This window comes from Malaya genurostris, chromosome 3 (genome assembly GCF_030247185.1).
Source record: "Malaya genurostris strain Urasoe2022 chromosome 3, Malgen_1.1, whole genome shotgun sequence".
Lineage (NCBI taxonomy): Eukaryota > Metazoa > Arthropoda > Insecta > Diptera > Culicidae > Malaya > Malaya genurostris.
In genome coordinates this window covers 202,844,947-202,862,398 of record NC_080572.1, presented here as the reverse complement: position 1 = coordinate 202,862,398, position 17,452 = coordinate 202,844,947, and the positions used below count along the sequence as shown (strand labels likewise).

The 17,452-nt window shown below is 40.0% G+C and overlaps 1 protein-coding gene across 1 annotated transcript; it reads right to left on the bottom strand.

Annotated features, from left to right (window-relative positions):
• Nucleotides 1–11,983: 11,983 nt before the first annotated feature.
• Nucleotides 11,984–16,991, bottom strand: LOC131435056 (guanine nucleotide-binding protein subunit beta-1). The gene has a single exon (XM_058602543.1). It carries the CDS (start codon nt 16,042–16,044, stop codon nt 15,022–15,024), a length of 1,023 nt encoding a protein of 340 aa, XP_058458526.1. The 5' UTR covers nt 16,045–16,991; the 3' UTR covers nt 11,984–15,021.
• Nucleotides 16,992–17,452: the final 461 nt, after the last annotated feature.

The following is a 17,452-nucleotide window of genomic DNA, read 5'->3' as shown; positions in this document are numbered from 1 at the left end:
AAATACGACCAGATAAGCTCAGGGTTCTGTTCACCAGCTCAAAGCAGGCAAATGAGCTCGTTCAAAATGACCATTTTACGCGGGAGTACCGCGTCTACGTGCCAGCTCGCGAAGTAGAAATCGACGGTGTGGTCACCGATTCGAGTTTGACTTGCGAGGACGTTCTTAAGTACGGAGAGGGCTGTTTTAAGGACCCCTCACTTAAGAACGTCAAGATACTGGACTGCAAGCGATTGCATTCAGTATCGATCGCCGGGGATGGAACAAAGTCTTATCCCCAATCTGACTCTTATCGTGTGACCTTCGCCGGCTCTGCTTTGCCCAACTACATCCTCTTGGACCGGGTTCGTCTGCCTGTTCGTCTTTTTGTACCTCGAGTAATGAATTGTACCAATTGCAAACAATTGGGGCATACAGCTTCTCATTGCTGCAATAAGCCCCGGTGTGCTAACTGTGGGGAGGCTCATGCGGATGGCTCTTGCGGTAAGGATGCTGAAAAGTGTCTCTACTGCAAGGAGGGTCCGCATGACCTAATGGCATGTCCTGCGTATAAGCTGCGAGGAGATCGGATGAAGCGTTCCCTGAAGGAACACTCCAAGCGTTCCTTTGCCGAGATGCTTAAGAGTGCCACCCCTCCTAAACTGACAACGAACCCATATGCCTGCTTGTCAACTGACGAGAGCGATTCTGACGACCCTTTGGAAGGTCCATCATCGGCGGTCCCTCATAGCTGTAGGAAAAGAATGAATAAATCCTCTCATAAGCTACCTAGTAAGGGCTCGAAGGTGTCTTCCGAAGGGCTTCGAAAAGTTACAGCTAACGGGAATCGGGACAAACCACCGAAGCAAAAGGCTCCTGGTCTCGGAAAACTCAGTTCCGAGATGGAATTCCCACCACTTCCCGGGACAACAAAATCCCCAAACGTCCCTGAAAATCTATCAGAGAACCAACTAGGTGCTGGACTTATCAAGTTCTCTGATGTTGTGGACTGGATTTTTACAACTTTCAATATTTCTGACCCTCTTAAAAGCATTTTAATTGCTTTCATGCCAACAGTAAAAACATATTTAAAGCAGTTGACTGCAAATTGGCCCCTTCTCTCAGCGATTGTATCCTTCGATGGCTAAATCATCCATCGAGGTCACGGATCTAATCACTGTTTTACAGTGGAATTGCAGAAGTATTATCCCAAAAATAGATTCCCTTAAATTTCTAGTAAATAATCTGAAATGTGACGCATTTGCATTGTGCGAAACTTGGCTAACTTCTGAAATATCCTTAAACTTCCACGATTTTAACATTATTCGCCTGGATCGAGATGATCCCTACGGAGGAGTACTTTTGGGGATCAAAAAGTGCTATTCTTTTTATCGAATTAACCTCCCCTCGATATCAGGTATTGAAACTGTCGCATGTCATGTTACAATCAAAGGCAAGGATCTTTGCATTGCTTCAATCTATATTCCCCCAAGAGCCTCGGTTGGGCATCGGTGGCTCAGTGATATCATTGAGCTCCTTCCCGCACCGACGTTGGTTTTAGGAGACTTTAACTCACACGGTACGGGATGGGGCTGTCTTCACGACGATAACAGATCAGCTATGATCCATGATATCTGCGACAACTTCAATATGACAATCTTGAATACGGGAGAAATGACACGGATTCCTGCACCACCAGCAAGACCAAGTGCGCTGGATTTATCACTTTGCTCGACATCGCTACGGTTGGATTGCACGTGGGAGGTAATTCCTGATCCCCACGGTAGCGATCATCTACCGATCGTAATATCAATCACCAGCGGCTCAAAACCATCGAAGACAATCAATGTTTCCTATGACCTCACACGAAATATTGATTGGAATAGCTATGCGACCGCGATATCTGAGAAACTTGAAAGAACACAACAACTTCCTCCGGAGGAAGAGTACACGTTTTTGGCTGGCTTGATTCTCGACACCGCGACTCAAGCTCAGACGAAACGTGTACCCGGCGCAAAAACTAACATCCGTCCTCCCAACCCGTGGTGGGACAAAGAGTGCACAAATTTAAACGCGGAGAGAGCCTCCGCGTATAAAATATTCAGAAAAAATGGAACACCTGATAATTACCGGAATTACGCGGCGTTAGACGTTAAAATTAAGAACTTGATTAGAGCTAAGAAACGCGGTTACTGGCGTCGGTTCGTAGACGGCCTAACAAAAGAAACATCTATGAGCACTCTTTGGAACACAGCCCGACGAATGCGCAATCATAACACAACGAATGAAAGCGAGGAATATTCTAACCGCTGGATATTCGATTTCGCTAAAAAAGTATATCCAGACTCTGTTCCGGAACAGAAGATCACCCGCGCCGCGACACCAAATACAAACGAAACACCGTTTTCGATGGTAGAGCTCTCACTTGCGCTCTTGTCATGTAACAATAAAGCCCCGGGATTAGACAGAATAAAATTCAATTTGTTGAAAAATCTGCCTGACCCCGCCAAAAGGCGCTTGCTGAGTTTATTCAATAAGTTCCTTGAGGACAACATTGTTCCACATGACTGGAGACAAGTGAAAGTGATATCCATTCAAAAACCAGGAAAACCAGCCTCCGATCACAATTCGTATCGGCCGATTGCTATGCTTTCCTGTATCCGGAAATTGTTCGAAAAAATGATTCTGTTTCGTCTAGACAATTGGGTCGAGACTAATGGCTTACTTTCAGATACACAATTTGGTTTCCGCAGGGGCAAAGGAACGAACGATTGTCTTGCGTTGCTCTCAACCGAAATTCAAATGGCATTTGCTCGTAAGGAACAAATGGCGTCAGTTTTCCTAGACATCAAGGGGGCTTTTGACTCAGTTTCTATAAATATCCTATCTGAGAAGTTGCATCAGCATGGTCTTTCACCAATTTTGAATAACTTTTTGTACAATCTATTGTCCGAAAAATACATGTATTTCGCGCATGGTGATTTGTCGACAATACGATTCAGTTACATGGGTCTTCCTCAGGGCTCATGCTTAAGCCCCCTTTTATACAATTTTTACGTAAACGACATCGATAAATGTATCAACACATCTTGCACGCTGAGACAACTTGCCGACGACAGCGTTGTGTCCATTATAGGACCCAAAGCTGGCGATCTGCAAGGGCCGTTACAAGATACTCTTGCCAACTTATCCACATGGGCTCTTCAAATGGGTATCGAGTTCTCTACGGAGAAAACTGAGCTGGTTGTATTTTCAAGGAAGCGAGAACCAGCACAACTACAGCTTCAACTAGGGGGTGAAAACATAGCTCAGGTCTTCACATTCAAATATCTCGGGGTCTGGTTCGACTCCAAAGGCACCTGGGGATGTCACATTAGGTATCTGAAACAAAAATGCCAGCAGAGAATCAATTTTCTTCGTACAATAACCGGAACTTGGTGGGGTGCCCACCCAGGAGACCTGATCAGATTGTACCAAACAACGATATTGTCCGTTATGGAATATGGATGCTTCTGCTTCCGATCCGCCGCGAACACCCATTTCATTAAGCTGGAAAGAATTCAGTATCGTTGTTTGCGTATTGCCTTGGGTTGCATGCAATCAACTCATACGATGAGTCTTGAAGTGTTGACGGGCGTCTTACCGTTGAAAAACCGGTTCTGGGATCTCTCATATCGTTTGCTCATTCGATGCGACATTTTGAATCCTCTGGTGATTGAAAACTTCGAAAGGTTAGTTGAGCTTAATTCTCAAACCCGTTTTATGTCCTTGTATTTTGATTACATGGCTCAGAATATTAATCCTTCTTCGTTTGCTCCCAACCGTGCTCATTTCTTGGATACTTCTGATTCTACTGTGTTTTTCGACACATCCATGAGAGAAGAGATTCGTGGAATTCCGGAACACGTACGCCCTCGAGTGGCCCCTAATATATTTTATAATAAATTTAGAACAGTCAACTGTGAAAAGGTGTTTTACACTGATGGATCAAACATCGACAGGTCCACAGGCTTCGGCATCTTCAATCAAAACATCACCGCTTCTTACAAACTCAGTGATCCGGCTTCAGTTTACGTCGCAGAATTAGCTGCTATTCAGTACACCCTCGAGATCATTGAAACATTGCCCAAAGACCATTACGTCATTGTCACGGACAGTCTAAGTTCAATAGAAGCTCTCCGGGCAATGAAGCCAGGAAAGTATCCCCCATATTTCCTGGGGAAAATACGGGAACACTTGCGAACTTTATCTGAACGGTCTTATTCAATATCGTTAGTCTGGGTCCCTTCGCATTGTTCCATTCCGGGCAATGAAAAGGCAGACTCATTGGCTAAGGTGGGCGCATTACAAGGTGACATTTATGAAAGACCAATCTGCTTCAATGAATTTTTCAGTATTTCTCGTCAGAAAACTCTCGAAAGTTGGCAAACTTCATGGACGAATGACGAACTGGGACGATGGCTACACTCCATTATCCCTAAGGTATCGACGAAACCTTGGTTCAAGGGGATGAACGTGAGTCGTGATTTCATTCGCGTTATGTCACGACTCATGTCAAATCACTATACATTCAACGCACATCTCCGGCGTATCGGGATCGTGGAGAACGGGCTCTGCACCTGTGGCGACGGTTATCAGGACATCGAGCATGTCGTGTGGTCGTGCGTAGAGTATCGCGACGCCAGATCGGAGCTATTGGAATCCCTCAGGGCCCGAGGTAGACCGACTGAGGTTCCGGTTCGGGATGTGTTGGCGAGTCGGGATAGTTCATATATGCTTCTGATATACCAGTTCCTCAAACACATTAATATACAAGTGTAATCTGTTACATCTTGCTTAGAAAGTTCCTCCTATTTATCGACGTTATTTCAACTGTGGCTAAGAATTATTTTCACCTGCAGGCTCGACACTAACTTCCGCCGATTATCCCGATTCCTCATCTGTCCACCATCTTCATCGGAACTAACAAGATCTTTTTGCTGTCACTAACCTTTTCGCTTCCCCCCTCCCCGTCTCTTCTCCATCTCGATGTCAACTAATTAGATCTCTGTCGTTCTTAGTCATTTCGTTCCCATATCCCCATTTTACTTCGTTTTCCGCAATATTTACTTCTCTATATTTTTTCGTTATATTTACATCACCATCATCGCCCACGGAAGGTCGCTCTAGTCATGCGGGCCACCCGCCGGGTATTCGTAGCCTGGGGGTGTTTCCCGCGGACCCACACAGACCGAGGGATGCGGCCAACGTCATCTGGAAGACTCATGATATATTCCACCCACCGGCCGGTGCCGATCGCCAGCTGAAGGTTGGATCTGCCAAAGTCGACCACTGCGACCCCAATACAACATTATCCAATCATACTATCCTAGTTTTAAGTTAGTCGTTAATAAAATTAGAAAAAGTCCTTGGCACCTTAGAGCTAAAGCAGTGTGCCTTAAAAAAAAAATAATAATTATATTATTGAATAAAAAAAAAACTGAAAAAAAAAAAATACACACTAAATTTTCCTTCCGATGTTCAGTAATTATTTTTACAAAGCCGAATTGTGATCCATTAATTCGAAAGAGATCATACACACTAAATTTTCCTTCCGATGTTCAGTAATTATTTTTACAAAGCCAAATTGTGATACATTATTTCCACTGGACGTGCTGCAAAATTTATACAATTTACAAGTCCAATCAGCAGAAATTTTAACAATTTTCCGTGAATCAATTGATAATAGTAGAGAATTTCACTAAGCATTACTGCCTTCTTCAGTAATCTTGTTTCGAGAAAATCGTACATAGAGCGCTAAACTCGTTATTTTTTAGTACTGTTTTAATTTGTCTTCGATTTTCGTCTATCCCAAAAAATGGATCGTATGACAGCTTCCATTGGGATGATAAGGCTTTGGTTTATACGTCATGTTATTTTATTTTATTTTTTAGTTTATTTTATTTTGGGGAGCAAGGAAAAGTCCGATGGAGATGAAATTGACAATCTCTCTCTTTCTCTCTCTCCAGCAGGCATAAAACCTCCTCTTCTTTTATATCAACAGATTACAATGATCCAGCAGATACAATTAGGCTTAGCATTAACAATGAAAACTAAACATACAACCCTATAACTAGTTGATGAAACCAAGCATTACAGGGCAGCAATAGTATTCTTGATTAAAAGGTTAGAGAGAAAAGGGAAAGATGGATAGGTAAATGGAAGATGAAGGTTAGTGAAGGGGGTCATAAGTAAGCGTGGACAAACGATAGGATTAGAATCGGTATGTAGATCTAATTGGTGATCGAAAACATGGTGGAAGACGGAGAAAAAGAAGACGGGTTAGTTTTGCGAGCGAATCTGATTAGTTTCCAACGGTGTCGGGGGAGAGACAGAGTGGTGGTATAACGAGAGTACAACATGAGGCCCCCGGATTTCATTTCGGGAGGGGCTCTCAGATAAAAAATAAGCAACGCATTCTCGGTTTGCCTTTTACCGGCGTTTTAACAGACAATTTAAACTATTACACTGGAACTGTCATTATGTAGTATTCAAATAAAATTTGTGTCTCTGCCCGAGAGAAAGTTTTTGTATTACATTTTGTAACACATGTAACATACAACAAGTAACGCTTTGTAACGCCTATAACTTACAAAAGGTAACGCTTTTTAACCCAAAGAGGCAAATCACCTTAAGGTTAAAACCTCTATAATCGGAACAAAAAAAATTGTTCATAGTACCTTTACTCAGGCGTTGACTTAGATAGACCTGGGTACATTATCGGCAGTGGAGTTTTGACCATCAAGTGACTCTCACGTATCTCACGGTGTAATCTACAGGATCAACAGGACCAGGGCCCCTCGGCTCCCATCTGGGTAGGTGGCTGTCGGTACCATTCAAAATATTGAAACCGTTGAATCATATGAATACTCCCAAAACTATTGTATTGCTTTTAACACCTTTAAATTACAAAAATAACACATATAATGCTTCCTAACACACAAAACTTAAAAGAGTAACATATGTAACGCCTCGTAACGCTTGTACCTTTAAAAATGTGACACATGTAACGTTTTGTAACACCTAAAACTAATTTAAATAATCTACGCATGTAACTATTAGTAACGCCTATAACTTACGCAAGTAATGCTTCGTAACGCCTGAAACTTATTCAAAGTAACGAATGTTACGCTACGTAACACCTCTAATTTTCAGAAAAAATACCGTATGTAACACTTCGTAGCGCCTGTAATTCATCAGAGTAACGCACGTAACACCTACCACAATCAAACAACTAACGCATGTCACGTTTCGTAACACCTGTAACATTAAAAAAGCAACGCTTCGCTCATAACTTACAGAAGTTAACGCTTCGTAACACCTATAACTTACCAAAAAGTAACGCTTTATAACGCTCCTTGAAGCCTTCAACTTACTCATAATTCACAATAAAATAACGCTTCGCATCGCCTGTAATTTACTGAAAAGTAACGCATGTAACGCATCGTTACGTGCTGAATTCGATTTCCAACCCCGCCTGAATTCGATTCCCAGCCCCGCACATAGGGTCAGGAAGTTTTTCCAGCCCAAAGAGGCGAATGACCTTAAGGTTAAAACCTCTATAATCGAAACAAAAAAAAATTTCATAGTACCTTTACTCAGGCGATGATTCAGATAGACCTTAAAAAACTTCGTAAAGTATACAACATCAAAAACTAAACTATTCTTTTTAATTTTACTCCGGTTTCATCCTCCATTTTAGGGGGTCAAAATCCCCCATTCTGATGCGTAGGCCCTGCGTACATTATCGGCAGTGGAGTTTTGACCATCACGTAACTCTCACGTATCTCACGATGAAATCTACAGGATAAACAGGACCAGAGCCCCTCGACTCCCCTCTGGGTAAGTGGATGTCGGTAACATTCAAAATATTGAAACCGTTGAATCATATGAAAATTCCCAAAACTTTTGTAATGCTTTTAACACCTTTATCTTACAAAAAGTAACACATATAACGATTCCTAACACACAAAACTTAAGAGAGTGACATATGTAACGCCTCGTAACGCTTGTACCTTTTAAAAATGTAACACATGTAACGTTTTGTAACACCTAAAACTTACAAAAAAAAGTTACGCATGTAACTATTTGTAACATCTATAATTTACAAAAGAGTAGCGCATGTAATGCTTAGTAACGCCTAAAACTTATTCAATGTAACGAATGTTACGCTATTTAACGCCTGTAATTCACCAAAGAGTAACGCACGTAACTCCTACCACTATCAAAAAACTAATGCATGTCACGTTTCGTAACACCTGTAACATACAAAAAGTAACGCTTCGTAACGCCTGTAGCTTACAAAAGGTAACGCTTCGTAACGCCGTTAACATACTAAAAAGAAACGCATTAAACGCTCCGTAATGCCTGACTTATAAAAAAGTTACACATAAAACACTTCGTAACGCTTATAACTTACAAAAAAGTAATGCAGGTAACGCTTCGTAACGCTTATAACTTACAAAAAAGTAACGCTCCGTAACGCCTTTGGTTTACTAAAAAGTAAAAGGGGTCAAACAAATTCTGAGAACGAAGTATGAATTGTCAAGTTATTTGCAGGTTTAAAATATCGTTTATTTATACCCGGCTTTAACCAAGTTGCGGTCGTTCGCCGGAAAATTTGCAGTTTTATATAGTAAGTATTCTATTGTTCATGGAACTTAATGTTGAAAAAAATTTCGATGGACACAAAGCAAAAAGTGCAGCAATTAACACAAGTAAACACGTTATTTTAGGCGTCATCGTTTTTCAAAAACAATATTTTAATAGGTAATTATTCAGATAAAAAGGAGTTCCTCGTGCTTCTCGCTTTTTTGCTATTCAAATGTGTATCATTTGAGACATTAGTTAAAATCACGTAAAAAATACGTTCATCACACCATTTCATTCAATTCCTATTCGAAATTTTCATATTTTAAAACTGAAATTCTTACCTTTGTTCGTTCACAGTTAACCAAAAACCCATGATACATCACTAGTTATGACTCTCTACTAATACTATCTGGCATCGCTGATGGTCGGTCGGTTGAGACAAATCTCGTTTGTTTCACATCGTTTTGTACCGAGCAAGTGTCCAACAAATTCCAGACAGACACGGTCTACACTGACCTTAAACAAAGACATCATATTAACAAGATATCCAGCTCTCACATTTCCCGAACAAATCATTGGCAACATCCTTTTTTGCGAGCATGTCGCCCTCAGGTGAGTCCGCATCGAATCTCATACATAGAAGTAGGGGTGAGAAATGTCAAATTCGTGCGCGCCAAAATAGCAGGGCTGCGCACCCATACAATTGACATGGTATGTTGAATGTGATGCCGAGCGATGGCGTTGTTGAACTGAAGATTGATTTCGCTGCAAGCTGACAGGGTCTGCCTTAAAGCTGCCTTTGACTCTGTGAATCATGAAATTTTGTTAATCAAGCTGAGCAAACTAGGATGTACGACCAGATTTTGTCAATGGCTCCGAACATATCTCGTTAACCGTAAAGTTGTCGTACAAATTGGAAATACTGTATCTGAACCATTTGCAAGTATCTCAGGAGTTCCTCAGGGAAGTACTCTAGGACCACCTCTGTTTTCGTTGTTTGTGAACGATGCTGTATTTGTCTTACGACATGGTGGCAAATTATTTTTGCTGACGATTTGAAAATATTTCTCGTTAGCTGATTGCCGTGAGTTGCAACATCTTGTTAATATGTTTTACGAATGGTGTGTAAGAAACAAAATGGATCTCTGTGTTTCGAAATGTTCCGTCATTAGCTATCATCGTACGGGAAGCATGTTTAATTTTAATTACACCGTCGCTGGCACTCAACTGCAACGCGTTGATCACGTCAAAGATCTAGGTGTTATTCTGGATGGAAAACTACCGTACACCCGCCATCTTTCAGCAGCGATTGACAAAGCAAACCGTTTACTTGAATTCATATTTAAAATCTTGAGTGAATTTCGTGATTCACTTTGTTTAAAATCGCTATATTGCTCATTGGTTCGTTCACAGCTGGAATTTACGAATGTTGTTTGGTGTCCATACAACGCTATATGGATTCAAAGGATAGAAGCTGTGCAACGTAAATTCGTGCGTTATGCTTTACGGGAACTACCGTGGAGTAACCCGTTGAGCCTTCCACCGTATGAAGATCGTTGTCAACTATTGGGGATTAAATCTTTAGCTGATCGTCGACGTGCTTCACAAGCCACTTTTGTATCTAAGCTACTACTCCAGCACGTGTTCTTCGGCCTCGATCATTACTGCACACAGATCTGGGCAATACCAACTATGCCAACAAAAGCCCGATTTTGGCAATGACTCGCCGTTTCAACGAGTTCAGCGATGTGTTTGACTTCATTATTACCTCTTTACAGTTTCATCGTCGGTTGCTATATCATAAGTTCAATTATTACCATTTTTAATTAGTTTTATTAGTTTATAGTTTAGTTCATTAAGACTTGTTGTCAGATGAGCTAATAATAAAATAAAACAAAATAAATATATTAGTATAAATCATTAGTGGACAGCAAGTATATATTCCAAAAGCAAAGTCTTGGCATTACACATTCCTATTGTGGAATTTGCTCTTTCTGTTTCAATAGACTTCGCAGCCGATTTTTAGCGTCCAGATTCATTGCATGACTAGTGCTACGATCCTACTGACACTAGAACCCTTCCAGGTCGGGGCTAGAACTTACGACAATTAGCTTGTAAGACCAGCGACTTATATTGTGAACCGCCAACCCGGATATTTATTCTAGTAATAATAAATAAATAAACTTGTTGGACGAATTGTTTTTTTAATATATAAGCTCCCTCGATTTTACGGTTTATCAAAAATTTTGTATGAGATCACAATACCATTTATTTGAATCTAAGTTTGTAAAAATCGGTTCAACCATCTTCGAAAAAAATCGAGTGCATATTTTTTTACACGTACACAAACATTTGCTCAGTTCGTCGAGCTAAGTCGAATGATATTTGGCATAAAGAGAAACAAAATCTTTAGAACTGTTTAATAAATTCCTCTAGTTTTCAGGTCTTGTTAGTTGATGATCAAATAAACTCACTTCAGTGATACCGATCCTAGTGATTAAAATAGAAAGTAGTGATTAAAAACTATAAAATAAAACGCACTCCGATTTCTTAAAGATAATTGAACTGATGTTCATAAACATAATTTCAAATGAAAGGCCTTCAAGTTCCACAGACGACTGTTAGATCCGAATCCGACCTCAGTTTTTTTTATTAGAGGTAGATGAGTGTTTCAAAGTGAGCCGGTTCAGTGAAGCGCAATATAATGGCACTGTAAGAAATCAGTCATGTTGAATTTTAATCTTCTAACGCAATTAATCAATCATCTACATTTCGTTTGGAAATGTTTTAGAGGAAGGTGTGCCCTATCAACGGTGGTGCAATCATTTTTACGTTTCGCCTTTAAAACAGTTATGTGCCCATTTATCATGAATGAACGCAATCATGTTTGATGTCTATCGTTCGCCGGGTAAATATATTTTGATATTTATTTTTGTATATTTCAATGTAACCGTCAACCCGTCATCAAAACAAAACAAACCCAATTTTTTTGTTTTTGTTCTTATTAATTTATTTTTGTTATTCATAATAAGTTAATTGTATTCTATACCTCTATTATTTTGTTACCTTAAGGACTAAACTTTTCTTCTTCATTTTTAATATTTTTCGATACCTCAAAATGTGTAAAAATGGTGATTACTTGTTTCTTTGTAATATTTCTTCATTCGCTGGTTTTGACAGCTTTAGATAGCATTTTTCTGTCCATATACAGTGATGCGGTTTATTCACATACTGCCGAAAGGCTACGATGATAGTGAGCCTTACCGTTTGTTTTGTTATTTCGTCGACCAATGCTACTTTCGGCTCTGTCATTTGAAAGTTTTCTGGCTTGATGCTCGTTCCGAAAATAACTCCTTCCAAATTCACTTGTGTGTTTTTGTATGTAACGTTTCCGTACGTAAACCCAACACAGCTTGCGCCATTTGATTGATTTTGTATGTTTGTTTTTTTTTAGTTTTTATAAATATTCACGCTTGTTCGTTTCGGTAGATGTCGAATTTAAGTTGTCGTTTTTTTGTTTCATTTTAAAGAGTTATATTCATAAAAACGCGTTTATAGGAAAACGTGGGATTATTTTCAATTGTGATGGTGTGATGGCAAGTGAAATATTCGTTTCTATTACTCTACTCACGGATTGAAATGAACAATTTTAAATAGAAAAAAAAGGAAACCTGCATGTATGTACTCAGTATTTTAAGCAATTTGTGAATTGATGTAGCTTTTGTAGAACAATTGGTCAGTTTGAATATCGTTACTCTTTTTACTACGAGTGCACGTACATTAACCACCACAAGCTTTCGTTTTTTAAACGCTGGAAAAGAAAATTTTCATATTTTGCGCTCGCAAGCGTCCGTTTATCCTTAATAAAAAATTCTTAGGAATATTGGTAACTGGATGTGGGTCCAATCAAATTGTATTCATCCGTAAATGATTCCTCTTAAATCTCTGATCTAAGTAACTGCGTAGTTCGCTCATGTAGTCTCCACTATTTACTTTTAAAAAAACTTGTATGATCGAGGTTTCCTGTGTACGATAACAATGTTTTGTACACTGAAGAAATCAAAACGATGGAAAGGTGAACAAAAGCACAAGCCTACTTTAATCTGTTCTAACTATAAAGAACAATTCTAAAGCGTTCGCTTGCATTCTAGAGTTCGTACTAGCGAAACCTGCCTGAATTGTTCCTAAAAACGCAACAGTAACTGATAGATGATTTTTTGTTCTGTGAATTTATATGCGCTATTTCGTATGATTTCCAGTTTTTCATGACATCATCGGACTATTTCTTTTTAGTAGCTTTCAAATTTCATTGTTTGCGTGTTGGTATCTCTCCGTCGCACTTACACATTGACGTGTGTGTGTGTTGATCTTTCGCTCGATTTACCCAAATACCTTACGAATTTTATTGTTCAATGTGCTGTTTGCTACTAACCTTTTTATTTTCGATCCTGTTAGTTTTACTTATGTTCTTCACATATATCTTTTTCATAATTTCTGTTTTGAAGATTAGGCAGTGGGTGGCGCTTACAATAATCTCATTCATTGTAAAATATACTATGTGCACGCAACTAGCTCGTTTCATTTTTCGGTTAACGACTAACTTGATCGATAGAGGGTTTGATTAGTCAATATCTTGCACTCTGGAAGGTTGTTAATGTTTTTATATGATGTAGGTACGTTATGAATACCACGCCCGGTAGCTTAAATGCGTTCTCTGGAATAAATATTGTTCACTCAAATCATCATCCACTATCGTTCAGGTGAATACGCATGGTTGTGTACGCATGCACCCCCGCAAGCAAAAAACGGAGCTAAGTAGCTCCGTTTCCTGTGTCAGAGAGCCCTTTCATCCCACAGCGTGCTTGCGAGTGTGCGGATGTGCGCAAACATATGCGCATATGTTTGCCAGTTTGTGAATCGTGAAGCGAAATGACTCGTGAACGAACGTAATTGGTGCATAGTGTCGAATTTGTTATCTTTCATTGTTTCAATTTCATTTCATTATTATTATATTCTTTTCGTTTCTATCATCGCTACTCGTGTTGATGTTTTACGAAATAACTCAAACTGTATGAAATGCGTTTCTTTCCTGATGAATGAATTCTTTATTAAGGTTTTTTTTTGCTTCATTAAGAACTGCCTTACACGTATGAGATTTTAGTTTTAATTGATAGGCATTTCTATTTCTTTATGCTTGCTTTTCAGACGTTCACGAGATATGAATATGATGTATTTATCATGCTGTTTCTGCTTCATATCTGTTGGTTTTATGGTACAAAAATCAAAGCTTACTGCCCCTGGCAAAAGAAAACTTCTTTCCATATGATTGATACTGACTAGCACAACAGAATTATTTTACGAGTTTAGTAAAACTTTTTCAACTAACTTCTTCAATCTCACTATGGAAAAAATTCAAATTATTATTCTATTATGGCATCGAGAACAAAGGAGCATTTTGTACGAGTCAGTGCAATGAAAGCTTTTGAAAAATCGTACCGCAAAGTAGAAGCCTACACAGAATCGCTCCAAATGCAGAAGCTCTGTACCCTAAGGAAATCTGTACTGATGTCGGATGGTAAACGACTGGAAATTCCTCTTAAGATATCGCCCCTTGGGAGCTTATGCACAGCGGAGTGATTCTCGTTACATTTTTTTTATTCTCATCTTTAATTGTATACTAAATAAATAAATACAAAGACGTGTATAAATAGATTATAGTAAATATATGTATATGTTTGTGTACAAATAGAAGAAATAACACTTTCATTTTTGATAGAAAATCTAATACAGCTGAAAAGCAGCTTATTAAACAATACTCGAATGGAATACGAAAAAGGAAATAATTACAAATCAATAGTCTACCATTTCATATGTGCGCATATCTCTGAATATTTTTGATGGAAAAATCAAGTTTTTGACGAACCTGAGGACGACACGTTGGGGGATGGAGAAGGTGATAAAAAAATCAATTTTAATTTTTCAGTTTTGACGATAAACAATGATCTCTGATTTCAAACATTAACAAAGCGGTTTGTTTATCCAATTGTCGTTACCATCAATAAAATATGCAGAATAAAACAATTAAATAAAACTATTTGCGCGAAACTATCACGTTTCCTTGTTCTCAGTTTAGCATTTGTGCTTGCTTGTTACTATAAATAAATCTACAAACTAAAAAACAATAAATATGAGAAGTTTCACAAATGCATTTTTTTTTGTCTAACGCTAACTAAAATCCGTACTTGCTCAGTTTTGCTTGCTGTGTTCTTTTGGGTACATATTGTTACTTTCTTTCGCAATTGCACATGCCGTAGCTGTTTCCCCGACAGCAAACATTTTCTGGGATAGGTGAGTCACTATAGAACAGTATGCGAGTGCGCGACAGCCGGTACTCCCTTTTCCGAAAACCGTTTAGTTCCAGACGCGCAGGAATGAATCCCAAGAACCGGTTGCCACTGCCATGCCATTCTCGGTGACTCCTAAGCACGATACGCGATTGTCATGGCCAGCAAGAATACCCGCTCGTTCCGCCTTCATCGTGTCCCACACGTTGCAGTTGAAGTCATCATAACCGGCCAGCAATAGACGACCGGATTTCGAGAATGCCACCGAGGTGATACCGCAGATGATGTTATCGTGCGAGTACATAGCCAATTCCTGATCGGCACGGATATCGAACAGACGGCACGTTGCATCATCCGAACCGGTAGCGAATGCGTGTCCATTTGGGAAAAAGGTAACTGCGTTGATATCGCTTTCGTGTCCCGGGAACGTTTGTTTACACTGGCCTTCGCGGATGTCCCACAGTTTTGCCGACGCATCGCATGCCCCCGAAACGAAAACGCGACACTGAGGAGATAGAGATAGTGCCATTACGTCTCCGGTGTGGCCAAGGAACGACGTACACTGTTGACCGGTTTCGATATCCCACAGTCCACAGGACATGTCGCCCGAGCTTGTGACAATTTGATTATCATCGAGAAATCGACAGCAGGACAGATAGCCTGTATGTCCCGGTAGCTCACGCGATACTCGGACGTTGCCCTCTCTCGTTTTTAGGTTGTAGATCGAGCAAATGTTGTCTAATCCGCCACAGGCTACGAAATTACCCGATGGTGCATACGCACAAGTCATTACCCATGAAGAGCGCAATGGAATAGCGTGGACTTTGTTCGTCGTGTGCGAGTCCCATACGATAAGTTTGCCGTCCTGCGACGCTGATACTAGATTCCTAGAGTCACTACCCCAATGCATGGCGTAGATCTTCGCTAAATGACCCCTCAAGGTGCGTCTAGTTCGCATCTGTATCCTACCGATAGGTTCCAAGTTATTCGTTGCCTGGACCAATGATGTGTCACAAGCTGCTTTCCGGGCATCGCGGATAGCATTTTTAAGCGTTTCCGCTTCCTGTCTCAGTGCCTCCAGCTCATTCATTCTGACACAATCGAAGAGCAAATACTGCAGCTACTGAATAACGTTGTTGTCCGCCCGAGTAATATGCAATCAATTATTCCGACAAAAGCTGGTCAATTAAGGGTGCTGATTTTTTCTCCTCTTATATTTTTCTTCTTCCGGCCGTATTTACTGTTTTAACGTGCCTACACTTTTATTACTCCAGTGTCACAGCCATAGAGGGAAAAAATTCAACACCAATTTATCGATTATCTGCACTTTTCAATTGCTGAGGCTTTCGCACAATATCCACTCTACTAGACAGATACCATTCACCTCTTTCCCGATGACTTCTAGTAGTTCTAATGGCTTCAGCGTCTAACACTAATCCTAGTTCGGTCCTTTTCACAGCGTCTTGCCGAATCTATTCACTTTTATTATAAAATAACATCAGCATTTCACTAAAATGTATCACCATCTTTCAGATCCTCCATATTACTTTACATATAAAAATCCAATATCCACCTTCTGAACTTTCGGGAGAGTTCACTAGGGAGCAGAATCTCTCTAACTCATTCTCCCTCTCTCTCGATGGGGAACGAAAGCGTGTATGGAACTCGTCTTCGAATATTATTTGTCACAACACACACACTAGCAATATGCTTCTGAGTCGTGATTTAAGCTCTCTCTTGTTTCTGGTGCTCACCGCTCCGAAGTTTTTTTTTTGTTTCACACAACGACAGCAATGGGTCGATTCGACAGACGGCTTGGCCACTTTTCATCGGAGCAAATGATTGCAAAGTTGTTGAGTTTCTTTCTACACTACTATGCACTTTCGAATCAATCCCATGTTCAACTACACGACCAATCAATCTACACGATCAACTACCGGACCAAATCGACCCCCCGTCGATACGTTTTACCAAATTATGGCTGCATGAAATTCCAGTCAGGTTAGGATGTTCTACTGTACTCACATTTCTCTCACACATGGGAATCTGGCACTCATTTGAGATTGGATTGGTCTCCACAGGTAATGAGCGATACGAGGGAATTTTTTCTCGGTCTCTCACTTGTTTGTTACTTCACTTCAGTGAGTACGAAAAGGAAAAGCACCAAAAGCTCACTTTATATGCTCTAACACAAAAAGCTTCACTTGCTCTCACAGTCTTATGATGATTTTTTGACTCAAAGCCGTCTATAGACACTCCCAGTTTATTGATAAATTCATACAGAAAACAGCCACAGGTCGCGCGAGTGTAATGTGATACCAATGAATATACTGAATGTTTCGCGCAAAAAAAACACATCTATTAGTTTCACACTGTGGAAATCTAATTATGCTGAAACAAATAAATCAAACACAACATTTTATGTGAAATGTGCTTGTGAGTGCTGTTGTTTTCGCACTGTTTCATTGAATATTATTCTCTCACACTTGTATGCACGA